Source organism: Abrus precatorius, unplaced genomic scaffold (genome assembly GCF_003935025.1).
Source record: "Abrus precatorius isolate BTA unplaced genomic scaffold, Abrus_2018 Scaffold9, whole genome shotgun sequence".
NCBI classification, from domain to species: Eukaryota; Viridiplantae; Streptophyta; class Magnoliopsida; order Fabales; family Fabaceae; genus Abrus; species Abrus precatorius.
This window is the reverse complement of record NW_020874439.1, coordinates 29,246,970-29,259,644: the sequence shown is the minus strand read 5'-3', so window position 1 is coordinate 29,259,644 and position 12,675 is coordinate 29,246,970. Positions and strand designations below refer to the sequence as shown.

At 34.7% G+C, this 12,675-nt stretch overlaps 1 protein-coding gene across 1 annotated transcript in view; it reads left to right on the top strand.

Annotated features, from left to right (window-relative positions):
* LOC113851166 overlaps nucleotides 1-12,675 on the top strand; it is a 29,756-nt gene that overhangs the window by 627 nt on the left and 16,454 nt on the right. Inside the window, exons 3-20 of the mRNA XM_027481645.1 lie at nucleotides 90-184; nucleotides 293-810; nucleotides 902-1,126; nucleotides 1,215-1,518; nucleotides 2,427-2,577; nucleotides 2,751-2,888; nucleotides 3,128-3,209; nucleotides 3,995-4,269; nucleotides 4,366-4,479; nucleotides 6,588-6,850; nucleotides 7,127-7,369; nucleotides 7,453-7,608; nucleotides 10,080-10,217; nucleotides 10,310-10,549; nucleotides 10,842-10,966; nucleotides 11,204-11,327; nucleotides 12,246-12,407; nucleotides 12,502-12,649. Of these exons, the coding sequence (XP_027337446.1) occupies nucleotides 90-184; nucleotides 293-810; nucleotides 902-1,126; nucleotides 1,215-1,518; nucleotides 2,427-2,577; nucleotides 2,751-2,888; nucleotides 3,128-3,209; nucleotides 3,995-4,269; nucleotides 4,366-4,479; nucleotides 6,588-6,850; nucleotides 7,127-7,369; nucleotides 7,453-7,608; nucleotides 10,080-10,217; nucleotides 10,310-10,549; nucleotides 10,842-10,966; nucleotides 11,204-11,327; nucleotides 12,246-12,407; nucleotides 12,502-12,649 (3,501 nt within the window). The remainder of the gene's footprint in view (nucleotides 1-89; nucleotides 185-292; nucleotides 811-901; nucleotides 1,127-1,214; nucleotides 1,519-2,426; nucleotides 2,578-2,750; nucleotides 2,889-3,127; nucleotides 3,210-3,994; nucleotides 4,270-4,365; nucleotides 4,480-6,587; nucleotides 6,851-7,126; nucleotides 7,370-7,452; nucleotides 7,609-10,079; nucleotides 10,218-10,309; nucleotides 10,550-10,841; nucleotides 10,967-11,203; nucleotides 11,328-12,245; nucleotides 12,408-12,501; nucleotides 12,650-12,675) is intronic.

Genomic DNA, 12,675 nt, shown 5'->3' with positions numbered 1-12,675 from the left:
GATGCTGTGCTGAAATGGAGCATTTGCAGCTGTTTCGTTCCCCCTCATTTTCTTCTAGGAGTCCTTCCATCTAATTTATTTCTCTACAGGGGCTGATTGTGATGCTGTAGGATCGTTTGTGTTGAGATGTTTTCTTCCTTTAGCCAAAGTGCTACAGCCATTGCAGCGTGACTTGCTTAATCAGGTATAATATAAAAGTAGTTGGGCTAGTGTAATTTATTGGTAATTATCGGAGAATTTATAACTTTTTTTGGCCTTTGTTGTTGTTGGATGTGCATCATTTTGATGTTAGATCACAGAATCGTTTATAGGTGCTGTGATCGAAACTCACACCTGGGAAGTTCTTGAAGCAACTTTAGTGCCGATTTTTTTAAGATCAATTGGTCTTTCCATGGGTATGTTTCATAACAATGATTTGGATTTCTATGAATGGAATAGCAAATCATCTTGCCACGGTTCATATGACACCATAATTGTTCCATTAATGGACAAGGAACTCTTGCTGTCTTCGTCAAATGGTTTCAAATTGTCAACGTCATGTGATGTTTTGGTGGTAATTCTGGATGCTGCCCTTCAGTTTCTGCAAACATATACAGTCTCTAAATTAGCAGAAAGAAAAGGGTGCATTGCGGATAAATTTGTTAAGGTTTTGATTCGAGAATTATGTAATTTGATTGAACGGATGGTTTTACATAGTCCAGAGCACAGGTCTTGTGCAGTTAGCCTTCTTCTTCCTGTCATTCTCAAAGCATTACCTGCCAATTGCTCATTTGAAATCTCAATCCGTGGGCAGAAACATGGCTTTTCCCGGTAGAATTAGTTGTATTAATTAATGTGCATCTGATTTATATACATTATATTATCTGTTTATGATTGTATTTTTTATGTTATTTGTTTTCAGGGAGTATTTCTTCATCAAATTGTGGAACTGCTGCAGAACACTGTTTTCAAATGGACCTTTAGAGAGAAGGGAGGCATATAATATACTATCATTGTATTTCTCTTTTTCCTGGTCAACAGAAGAATGTGAAGATGCTGATAGTGATACCATCATTAAAACTCAAAAATTTGACATAAGAGCAGAAAAAGAGTTCTGGGATGAGATAAAGAGGGGCCTGGTACTCGAGCTCTGTTTAATGATTTTCTGTCAGTTTGTTTATTTTGTTATATCTTTGCTTACTTAAGGACCAAACTGAATCTGGTCAGGTTGACAGGGAGAGTTTAGTGAGGAAGCAGAGTTTACATATATTGAAGATGGCTCTGAATTTACAAGGAGGAACCAATTCCATCTCTAGCATTTCCAAAAGGAATACTGATGGAAAACGTTCAGTATCTCATGGTGTGACAAAGAGGGAAAAATGGGCTTACAAGGAAGCAAAATCACTTGGTGTTGGGAAGCTTTCCATGATAGATGACCTGATTTTTAACAGCCAGCAATATTGGGATGCATTTGTGCTTTTATATGAGATGCTTGAAGAATATGGTACTCATTTAGTTGAAGCAGCTTGGAATCATCAGGTGTATAATCACGTGTTCACATTTTTTATCATATTTTAGCTTATGCTTGTTAGAGAAGACAAAATCTGTATAAAAGAATATACTATTGATATATGGTGTCATTGGTGTGTAATGATAAACCCTAAACCCTAAACTTAAAAATATAATCTACTAACCTCTGTTTATACCAGTACAAGATTTATTGTCCTAATTGAATGAAGAAAGAAATCATTAAATATAATGAAATATGGAAACCATTTCTAAGAGATCATTCAAGATACTAGATAATATTTTAAGATCAAATAATGATATTATGTGATGCTTTCTATATATTCTAACTAGCATCAACACTTTAAATGTGTGGTTTTGGATTTATGAGGACTGAGGGGTTACACTTTTGTATTTAGAAATAAGTTGGACAGTAGGAAATGAGTGATAAGCACAAAGAAGTAGCAAGCTGTAATACATCCTTCCTAGATATGTTGTCTTCCTGCTTTTGCCTCATTTGAAAATAAAATTTCTTTTTATATTATATAAAAAATGAGGCAATAATGCAAAGGCTAGGTTCCGTTTTTTGATATTGATATACATGTTTATATGGTTCGCGTGGTCCAGAAACTCTTTTAAGTTGCAGAGATTTTGGTATATTTTGGAATATAAAGTTGTGAAGACATTGTTGTTTATAGGGCATTATTTTTTGAAGTGTCTGGATCACATAATCCTAGTGCATGTTTTTATTTTATTTTTATTTGGTTTGTTTTTGAATGTATACTTTCTGTGTGCATAGTTTTGAACCTCTGTCAAATACTCTTAATGTATATTTCATTAGTAAAAAAGATATATCTCTAGGACTTGGTACTTTATTAAGGTTTATGACTTTTGTGCTTTCCACAACCAATGCCTTTGATGTGCTAAATTGTTTTGTGCAGGTCTTTTTGTTGCTTCAGTTCTCTGGATCATATCTCAATGTTGGAAGCAGTATCAGTAAAGTTCATCAAAATCAATTTGAAATATATGGTGAGACTTTTGATTGGTTATCTATTCTATGGGAACGAGGCCTTCATCATGACAATCCTCAAGGTTAGTATGGTCATCATTATGTGCAAGTGTTAAATCAACTAATATTTTTGTTAAACTTAAGTCAGTATATAAATTCTGTTAGCTAAAAATTCTATACTTTGTCATGTATTAAATTAGTCCTTCAATCCTTGCTCATCATTTTTTCTTTTATGGTGTTTCCCAAATAAATGCAGTAAGGTGTCTGATTATGCAGTCTTTTCTTGACATCAACTGGGAGAATTATGGGAACTACATAAAGTCAGTGCCTGAAACTTTTGTTCTTGGTCCATTTATGCAAGGGCTGAATGACCCAATCCATCACAAAGAGTTTGGTTAGTGCTTCACTCCTTTGGTCCCTTTTCAAATGGTTTCTTTTTATTCATATTTGAATCCACGATAAGATTTATCTTTTTCAACTACGTATGCAATGGTTTAATTTAACTTTAATTATTACCTTCTCCGAATCTAATATTTCATTTGTTGCCATGATAATGTTTAGTCTCCAATCTCCATTATCTTATCGAAATATTATATTCCACTTAATACTGCCCTGACTGACTTTACATATCAGGTGTAAAAGGAATTTATATGTCAAGGGTGATTGAAGGTGCAGCCCAGTTTCTACGCTATTATGTTAGTTTTCTAGCCCCAAGGTATGCTCAGTAATAATTAAAAAAATAGGGTGATTTGGAATTCTTTTAAGATTACTGAAAAACTATGGCAAGAAAAAAAGGGTTGATTGTTAAACAAATGAGCCCTTAAACAAGTAGGAATGTGATTACAATAATTATAGAACAACAACAATCGAGCCTTATCTCAATAGGTGAGGTAGGACAATAATTATAGAACAAATAGGAACAATTAAAACTATAGACAAATTAAGACGCGCTTTTTATCAACATCAAGATGGAGGAGTTATGATTCTAATCCTAAAAAATCCTATAAGAGTTTCCTAATATAAGAATTAGCTGTAATAGGTGTAATGCTGATTCCAACTCCAACTCCATTCTTAATTCTAAATGCCAAACAAGCATGTAGCAATTTTACTTTTTAGTATCAATGAGAGAATAGGTTTCTTTGAAAGCATCAACAGGAAGCTTCATTTAGAAATGGAGTATGGCTGCAGGAATCCTAATACTTGTGAAATTTAAAATGAGGTTCCCCCTCTCTGTTTTGTCATTTTAAAAAAAATACATATATATTAGAACGACCTTGATTCTCCTGTTCTTTCTTTTCTCCCTATCCTGAGTCTTGACAAATTCTTCTTTGTAGAAAAATGATGACATGCATGCATGGTTGCATGTCTGTCTATAGTTTAGTTTTAGTGGTAATGCTATCCATAATGCTTTTTATGCTTATCCTTTATATCTTTGTTAATTTAAATATGTAATGCGGTGCTTTGGCTTTACTTTTCTTACTGTCTAAAAGTTAATTACAGGAAATGCATTGCATTTTTGTGCAATTTAGCATCTACTGCTAAACATATACCTTTTGGTCGGGCTGGACTTATGGGCCTTGCTGAATGCATTACTTCCGCTGCTTCTGGCATTGGAATACTTAATCATGCCAGGACAGAATCATTTAAAGGAAATTTTCCACTGGAATTCACTTCTGGAATGGGAAATCCAACTGATAAAAAAGAATTACTGGATATCTTTAGATATCTTGTTGAGAGCAGCAAACAACATTTCAATCCCAGTTACCGTCTTCAAGGTTTTATTTTATTTTGCTTGGATGATTTGATTTTTAATAATTCATAAATTTAGAAGGCACAGTGTAAGTTAACTAATGTCTCAATTATGTTTACAGTTTGTGGCAAAATTCTGGAGGCTGCTCTTTATGTAGTGTGTCCATTTGATATTCCGCTTGAAATTCTTTTGCTTTTCATTTCAGCATTACCGCGGGAATTTACAGATTATGGGGGTAAGTGAAATATACAAATCAAGTACTTTCTACAGTATATATTCACAAACTTATGTCTCCATATTATTTTCAGAAGTGGAAAATAAATGTCAAATAGTTCTTTCCCGTTTGGTTGTTTGCAAGCTGAACACCGATAAACCCCCCAGAATCATCATCATCTTCTGATCTACTGATCCAAAGAAGCTGGATGAGAGACATATCAAATGCTATCCATTGTGTTTATCAAATCAAAATTTGAATCATCAATCAAAAGACCCATTTTCTGTAGTGTGAATTGAATCTTAACATCAATCATAAGATATTTTATCATTAATTAAAATAGCATTAAATATAATTTCAACTAAACACAATGTTTAAGACATGGATATTAGCATTCTAAAATCAAATAGCTCATTGTATAACTAAAACCAATAAACTGAAATATAAGCATAACCACACTCTGCTGCACTGGGAGGAGACACAGCACCAAAATGCTATGGATATGGGGAACACATCCAAACATGAAAAGGCATAGAATGTGAACTGACTTAAAGGATTTGATCTTTCAAATTCTGACTTTTAATCATGGCAGGGGAAGCTTTCTCCACTTCCACTCCAATATTGTAAAAAATTGCAAAAAAAAAAAAAAAAAAAAAAAAAAAAAACCGTACAAATATGTTTTCCAGAATCAGGTTGCATGTATCCCAATTCATTTCTGCGCCCTATCTAGAAGTGTGTGATCATATGATTCTACTCAATTATGATTCGAATGCTATTCAAGTGGTTCCAGGTGCAATGTGTGGCTGATTTCAACTCACCTGACATCTTTATCAATTGCTGTAGGAAGTAAGGAACTATATTGAACTGTGATATGCATTTGAAGTCAGCATTGACTATAGATATGACTAAATAATTGACTATAGATATGACTAAATAAGCTTATAAAGGTTAAACAATCCTTACCCTATAAGCTAGCTTTTAGGGTTAAGTTAGACATGAAGTCTAAATTCAATATGGTATCAAAACTTGTCATAGATTTGATATTGGGTCACCCTTGACTGAAAGAAGAAAAATATGCCCCTACAATTTTTCAAGTAGAATTAACCCGATCCATTGAATTTCCCAGTACAACTTACTTGGCCCAATGTAATTTATTATCCAATGTTATATTTAAAACAAAATAGTCTTACAATTTTCACACTTTAGATGTCCAATGTTGAGCGTGAGGTAAATAAAAAGCTTATAAAGGCTAAAACAATCGTTACCGTATGAACTAGCTTTTGACGTTGAGTTAGGCTTAACGCCTAAATTCAACAATATGAATTGAATGATACATATGATTCTGATAACTATGCTATCAATTTTCTGTCCTGAGTTACCAGGTGGGATATCTTTGATAATTCCATTCATTTTTTTTAGGAAAGGAAAATTTCTCCTACTTCTCATCTTCTGAAAATTTGACACAAATGCCATTCTTGCTAGCTCATTCTTCTTGAAGGTTTATGGACAGCATATCACACAAGATCAAGCATTAACCCAATGAAAATGCAGTTGTGTACATTGTGTCCTAAAAGATGTTGAATAAATGCACTATTACAACACTCAACTAAAATGACCCATGTTATGGTTTGCTGGGGCTGATTAAATGAATGTCTTCTCATGATTCAGCCGTCTGTCTACGTGCATACTAATGAGTTCATATATAATAGGTTTCACTGTTTTATAATTTAATGTGAGAATTAGACATGGTTTGATGAAATTAAAGAGGATGCAAATGTGGAATGCAGAGTATTTGTCTCACCAAAATTGAGCCAACTTTATTTCTTGTTGGATATCTAGTAAATAAAATCCTTTCTGATATTGTTCTGTCCTGATATGAGTATCACAAATTGTGATTTTGGACTTGGGAGCATTGTTTGTTGCAGTATTTGTTAAGATTGTTATATGAGGATATCCACTAAAAAAACGGCTGTTTATTAATATTTCATCACATTTGACTGCTATTGAACAAGAATTCTTCACGCTTGTGTATCTTCTAAACCATATTTTTGTCAATGAATTAGACAATAAAAATCCAATATGTGATTTTCAGTTGGTAATTTTTGACTGCACTCTTCCTCTTACCCCAGGTCAGTTAAGGGTGACTGTGCAAAGATGGCTTTCAGGTTGTGCTGACAAGGATAGGTGTTCCAATTGCTGTAGTAACGAGATAAAGTTGTGGAAGAATCTTTATGATTTACCACAGAGCTTTGTTACTAATCATTTTTCCGTTGATGTTTCTCTTAATTATGATGATGAAGACTTGAGTGCATGGGAGTTTGAAGTGAATAGATGGGCAAGAGTGCTTTTTCTTGCCATCAAGGAGGAACATCGTCTGGAACCTATTTTAATGGTTTGCTTTTACCTTCATCCTTTGAAATCTTTATAACTGCTGATTAAGTCCCTCTGTATATTGAAAATTAATTATTTCAATAAAAAAAGAATGATCATTAATGGCTAGGTTCTATATTTATTTTTATCATAAAATAGTATATTTATTTTTATCATAAAATTGTAATAGGATCATTTATATTTCAGCTGATACTTCTAACTTCTCACAGCAGGATTATCCCTGTATCAGTTTGCTGTTTTTTAGTCTAACAATAACGGTGGATATCCATTATTGCAGTTTATTCAAAACAGTGGCACTAATATTTTGAAACAAAACCATGATACAAGATACGAAGTAGTCAAATTCTTGACTCTTGCTTTGAGTTTGGTTCTGGAGCTTCGCAGAGCAAAGGAAAAAGCAGTTGAATATGGTAACAAAGCCAGTAGAAATATGGAAAATGCTTTCCCTGGTGTAGTTCATTATCTGGGTTTCATTGATGACATCTCTGAGAAGCTTGTTCATAAATTTCTGTATTTAATGGTATCATCTTTTTATACTTCTCTGTTATGATCTTGTAATACATTTACCTTTTTTTTTATCCTTATATGTTTATTGGATTGCAGGATGAACTGGTTCAGTTTGCCAGCCAGTCTTGTTCTGTTTTCTGGTCCGGTGTTGCTACAGAGGACACTGCACTGCCTGGTGCAATAAAAGGAAAACTTGGAGGCCCTAGTCAACGAAGGCTGTCAATTTCTGCTACCACTGCTGTATTGAAGGCAGTAAGTACTTCATGCACTTTTATCATGGTTTGTTATTTGACATTTCTTTCAGAAATGCATACTAGAAACTTATTCACTGACTTGGTACCCTAGTTCTGTAAAATTTAGATCAAACCCAAGTGTAGGCATGACAGCTAGCTTTTAATTTTCTTTCCTGCTAGCTTCAACATTTTGATTTATGCCATCAGTTTATGAAATCCTCAAATAATTTGGGCACTTAAGTACTTTTCATTGATAGAGCTTGTAATTCGTTAATGAACCAACCATAGTAGTTAATAGTGGGAATAGCGGGCACGATCGTGGAGGAGCAGAGTGAAGCAGCTCCTTGCCATGATTCTAGGGCTGTTGTGTTGCAATTCTTTATAGTGGCTGTCGTGCTACGATTCAACTCAACTGTGAAAGGTGAAAATTACAGACACTATATCAAATAGGGGCAAAGGGCAAGTTTGCCCTCCCTTTCTTATAGTTGAATAATTTTTTAGGGGGGCAACATTGGAATTTTGCTCCTCTTTTACATCGGGATGGTCTGTGCTTCTCTTCTGTCTTTGCCACACCATCTCCGACAAAGTCCCAGTCTTTTTCATCTCCTGCAAAACCCAACTTATTTTTGACGTGACTAGAGACATTTTTCAGTTCTCTTCTTCACTCTGGTAAAGCCCAAACTATTTTTGATGAGATGTAGATGTTTTCTAATGATAGTCAGATGTTTTCTAGCAAGAACATCTGCGGTAGGGCTTTTTCTGGTGACTAACAACTCTTTGATCTATTTTCCTTCTTTGCTTTGATTGTCTTCAAAATGACGCTCATCCCGTTATCTTGCGATAGCATTTTTGGGGTTGGTTGCTTTGCGTTGCTATCCTTTGTGAATATCCTTTGGGCTTGGAGTGTGGACAAAACACATAGCCAGCACCACCTTTTATAGAATTTAACTTGAGGAATTTGGGTGGTAAGATTCAAATTCATGACAACTTGTGTCAACAATGTTTTAATACTATGTTAAGAACCTTTTCATCAAAGTCTAAGCTATTGGGTGCAAGCTAAGGAATTGGTCTATCTATAGTTGATAATAGTGTGCTATTGCGCCGGCGCGGTGCGGTCGTTGGCTGCCACATTGCTGCAAGAACAGGGAGAAGTTCATGTTGCGATCATGCAATTTGGGGGAAAGGAGAAAACCCTATTCTATTTCTTTTTTTGTAAAATGTACCATTTTGATTATTTTTAAGGGTAGAAAGGTCATTTATTCTTTATAAAACATATATGTTAATTTCATCTTCTTCACACTCTTCCTTTCTGCATTAAAGTCTGAGCCTTAACAAAGCAGTTTCTCCCCTTTTCATTGGCTCACCCATTCCATTTTGCTGGAAAAATCAGCTTATACGGAGGCTCACTTGCTCCATTTTGCTGGAGGAATCAGATTCTTTGACGTCTCATTTGTTTTTTTTGTTCACTTGAAAAATCAACTTTTTTGGCATTTCCTCTATTTTTCTTTTCATTGATCACTCTTCAAACTCTATTTTGTTGTTCATCCTTTGCTTTGTTATTCAAGCTTTGTTCACCGATCACTCTTGCTGTTCAAGCTTTGTTCATTGATCACTCATGTTGTAGTTTTTTGTACTTTTATTTGAAATGATGATTATCTGATTAATTTTGAGAATTTTGTGAGCATTTATACTAATATTCTGTGTACATAACATATTATATATGCATATTATAAATTTTTAAATAGTGTTTTAGAAATCAGCTGCTATATGAGATTAATAACTATGGGCTTATCTGTAATTGAGGGAAAATTTTGGGTCTAAGTTCCATTGTGAAGTTGTCATTTGAACTTGCAGAAGTTGTGATTATTGTAATTTTGTTTTTCCTTTGTAGAATACCATTGTTGATGCTGAAAAGTATGCAGTACTGTTGTATCTGTTAGGTCCCATGAACTTAAGTGGACAAGGCTAGTACAAATCAGTCATGGGCCTTGGATTTGGAAAACATATCAGGAGAAACAAGAAGGGGCAGAATGGGAATTAGAGAGTAATTAGTTATGAAGAGCAGATGGACGTGTAATGTTTTCATGTAGTGTGGGGGAAGAGAGAGAACGAATCAGTTATGCTTGTTTGTTTGTTAGTAGTGGGCAAGGGTGCAAACCTTTGCAGGAGCTTTGCTCTGGGTGTTGCAGAATCGATTCTGCAATATTTTTCTTCTTTGTTAATAATACAGTTCATATTTTTGATTTCGTCCTTGACAGTATCCTTGTACTGTCATATCATTTTCAAGAGTTCAAGACTCACAGTTTGACCCTGTTCTGTTTCTATTTCTTTTTGTAGTACTGATTTATTCTTTTCTCAATGCATAATTTTTTTTTTTACTAGTTTGTTATCAATAATTGTTCACTCCTGTTCTTTCATTTTTATAAATTGCTTTGATTATGCCACACTTTTTTCTGCATCTTATTCTGATTTTGCTGTTTAACCAAGCAGGTAATGTCTGTAAAGGCCATATCATTAATCTTCTTGTGGTGTAAACAAATAAAAAGTGATGCTCCACTTAACTCTGCTTTTACTTTTATGTGGCAATTCTTCTGGAGGACTACCAGATCTCCGCTTTCATGTTCTGAGGTAGCTCACATATTAGATGAATCATCTGCTATAAAAATTGTGTTTATGCTACAGTTGATGTGCGTGATGACATCTATGTGTGTCTAATGCAGCCAGGAGCAGAAATTTCTCTTGCAGCATATGAATCATTAGTTTCTGTTCTCAGAGTTCTAGCTTCAACATATGTCCCTCATTCTTTTTATCCCATTGAGGAAAATGAGCAATTGTTTTCAGAGATAGAAGCCAGGCCTCAGTTAGATTATATGTATGTGTCTTTCATTAAAAATATCAATGATCTCCTAGGGGCAGGAGTTTTGGCTAGAGCTCGAAGAGCTGTTTTGTTGGATATAAAGGTTTTAATCTTCTCTTTGTCATGAGGCACATATCTTTATTGCATTTTATCTGATTTTTGGATTGTATTGTAACAAACAGACTCTGAACTTTGCATATCCATTTCCTACATTTGTTTTTCTAATTTAATTGTTCTGATCAGTCATTATCCCTCTGTCCTGGCATATTATCCTTCCAACTAATCTGTTCCATTCAATGGCATGCTTTAGCAGCTAATATAATGGATAGTCTACACTAATTATAAGATGTTAAGTAATAAATAGCAAGATTTTAACTGATTTATTAATGATTCAGTGGTTGTGCCTAGAATCTTTGCTGTCAATTCCTTTTGCTCTCAAAATTGGGTTTCATTCGGAGGAAAACCACTCATTCTTCTCAGATGGCACTCTAAAATGCATTTTTGATGATCTTGTCGAGAGGTAAGTAACATGATAAACTATAAGCAATTGTGCATCTATGTGTGCGTGTGTTATGAATTTTATGGGATTTGTGTTGTTGCAGTTTGGCTTATTTATGAATTAGACTCCAACCATGGTGAATATCTTCACATTGTGTCCATGGGAGCTCTTTACATCTGTTGGCTATATGTTCTTTGTTCTTTCGGTGTCTTGTCTTATTTGTGGACCTTAGCTTACTCAAAGCCTTGTTCTTTGTAGCCTTGAAAATGCTGGAGAAAGTTCTGTTTTACCCATGCTGAGATCACTCAGAATGTTATTTGAGCTAGTTGCGAGAGTGGCATCAAGTGCAGTTGTTTCCCATTGTCACATAATAGATGCACAGGTTTTCTTCATTGCTGGTTATTTTGTTTGTGTTTAGTTGACTATAATTCCTTCAATTAAATGAATTAGTGGTGAGGCAGGCAAGCATGTTGCCATGAGGTAAACTAAGAGGTCTGATTTTAAGATAGGCAGTTAGCATCAGCCCCGATATAAGGTCCAGCTCCGATATAAAGTATTGCTAGTTGTGCTGAAAACTCTGAAGACTCTGATAAGCTAGCCTGAAAACTCTATTTCTGTCAGGAGTACAAATTTCCCTACATTTGTCAAAACCAATTTAGAGCATATGTGCTATTTGTTTTTATTGGAGTAGCATAAATTAGCTCTGAGTTCAGGCTTGATTGGCTAAGGGACTTAGAGACAGTGCTTTATCATTGATTAGGATCCAAAATTATGGAGGCATTTGGTGCCTGGGCATGTTTGATATATAAATGAGACTGTTGCAACATATTCCCTCTTTGTCTGAGAAGCCCAATGTCTGTGTTTATTTGAATATGATTTCTTAGTAAAATATTAACATTGCTAAGTGAAACAACATAGCATCTTGGGGCTTTAAGGCAATGAATGATTGCCATCCTGATCATTTGAATCCTAAATACCAACACATCCTTTGCCCAGAAATATTGCCTCTTACATTATAGTCTGCATGACTTTGATATTGATAAGTGCTGAGTTTGATCATAGTTATGGCTGGTTAAAGCATTTTTGTGAGTTAGATGACTTCTGTTCTGTATCTCCTGTCACATTGCCTCTAACTTGGTTTTATTTGTTTATCTTTTTGTTGAATATGTGAAGTTGCTTAAATCTAATTTGCAATGGTTTATAATTTGAATGGTAAAACTTTCTTGTAATTTATTGCGCACATATCCATTCCTCACCTCACCAGCATTGTTCACTGATCTGAATTGCAATCATTGATCAGATGATGTGGAATTTGATCCATTCCTCCTGGATATTGCATATCAGCTGTAATAAGCGGAGAGTTGCTTCAATTGCTGTTCTTTTGTCATCTGTTTTACATCCTTTTGTATTTAATGATGAGAGCATGCATCAAAAGGACAATGCACCTGGACCCCTGAAATGGGTATGTGTTCTCTTGTACAAGTTCCCTATTCCTGTGTTTTCTCTACTAATTTCGTGCAAGTAGTGACTAATTTCCCCTAATGTCTGGCATTCAGTTTATTGAAAATCTTCTAGAGGAGGGCACAAAGAGTCCTCGTACAATTCGTCTTGCAGCATTGCACTTAACGGGGTTATGGCTCTTAAATCCTAGGATTATAAAGTTTTACCTGAAGGAGCTCAAACTGCTCTCTCTTTATGGATCAGGTATCAAATATGTATTTGCTGTATAA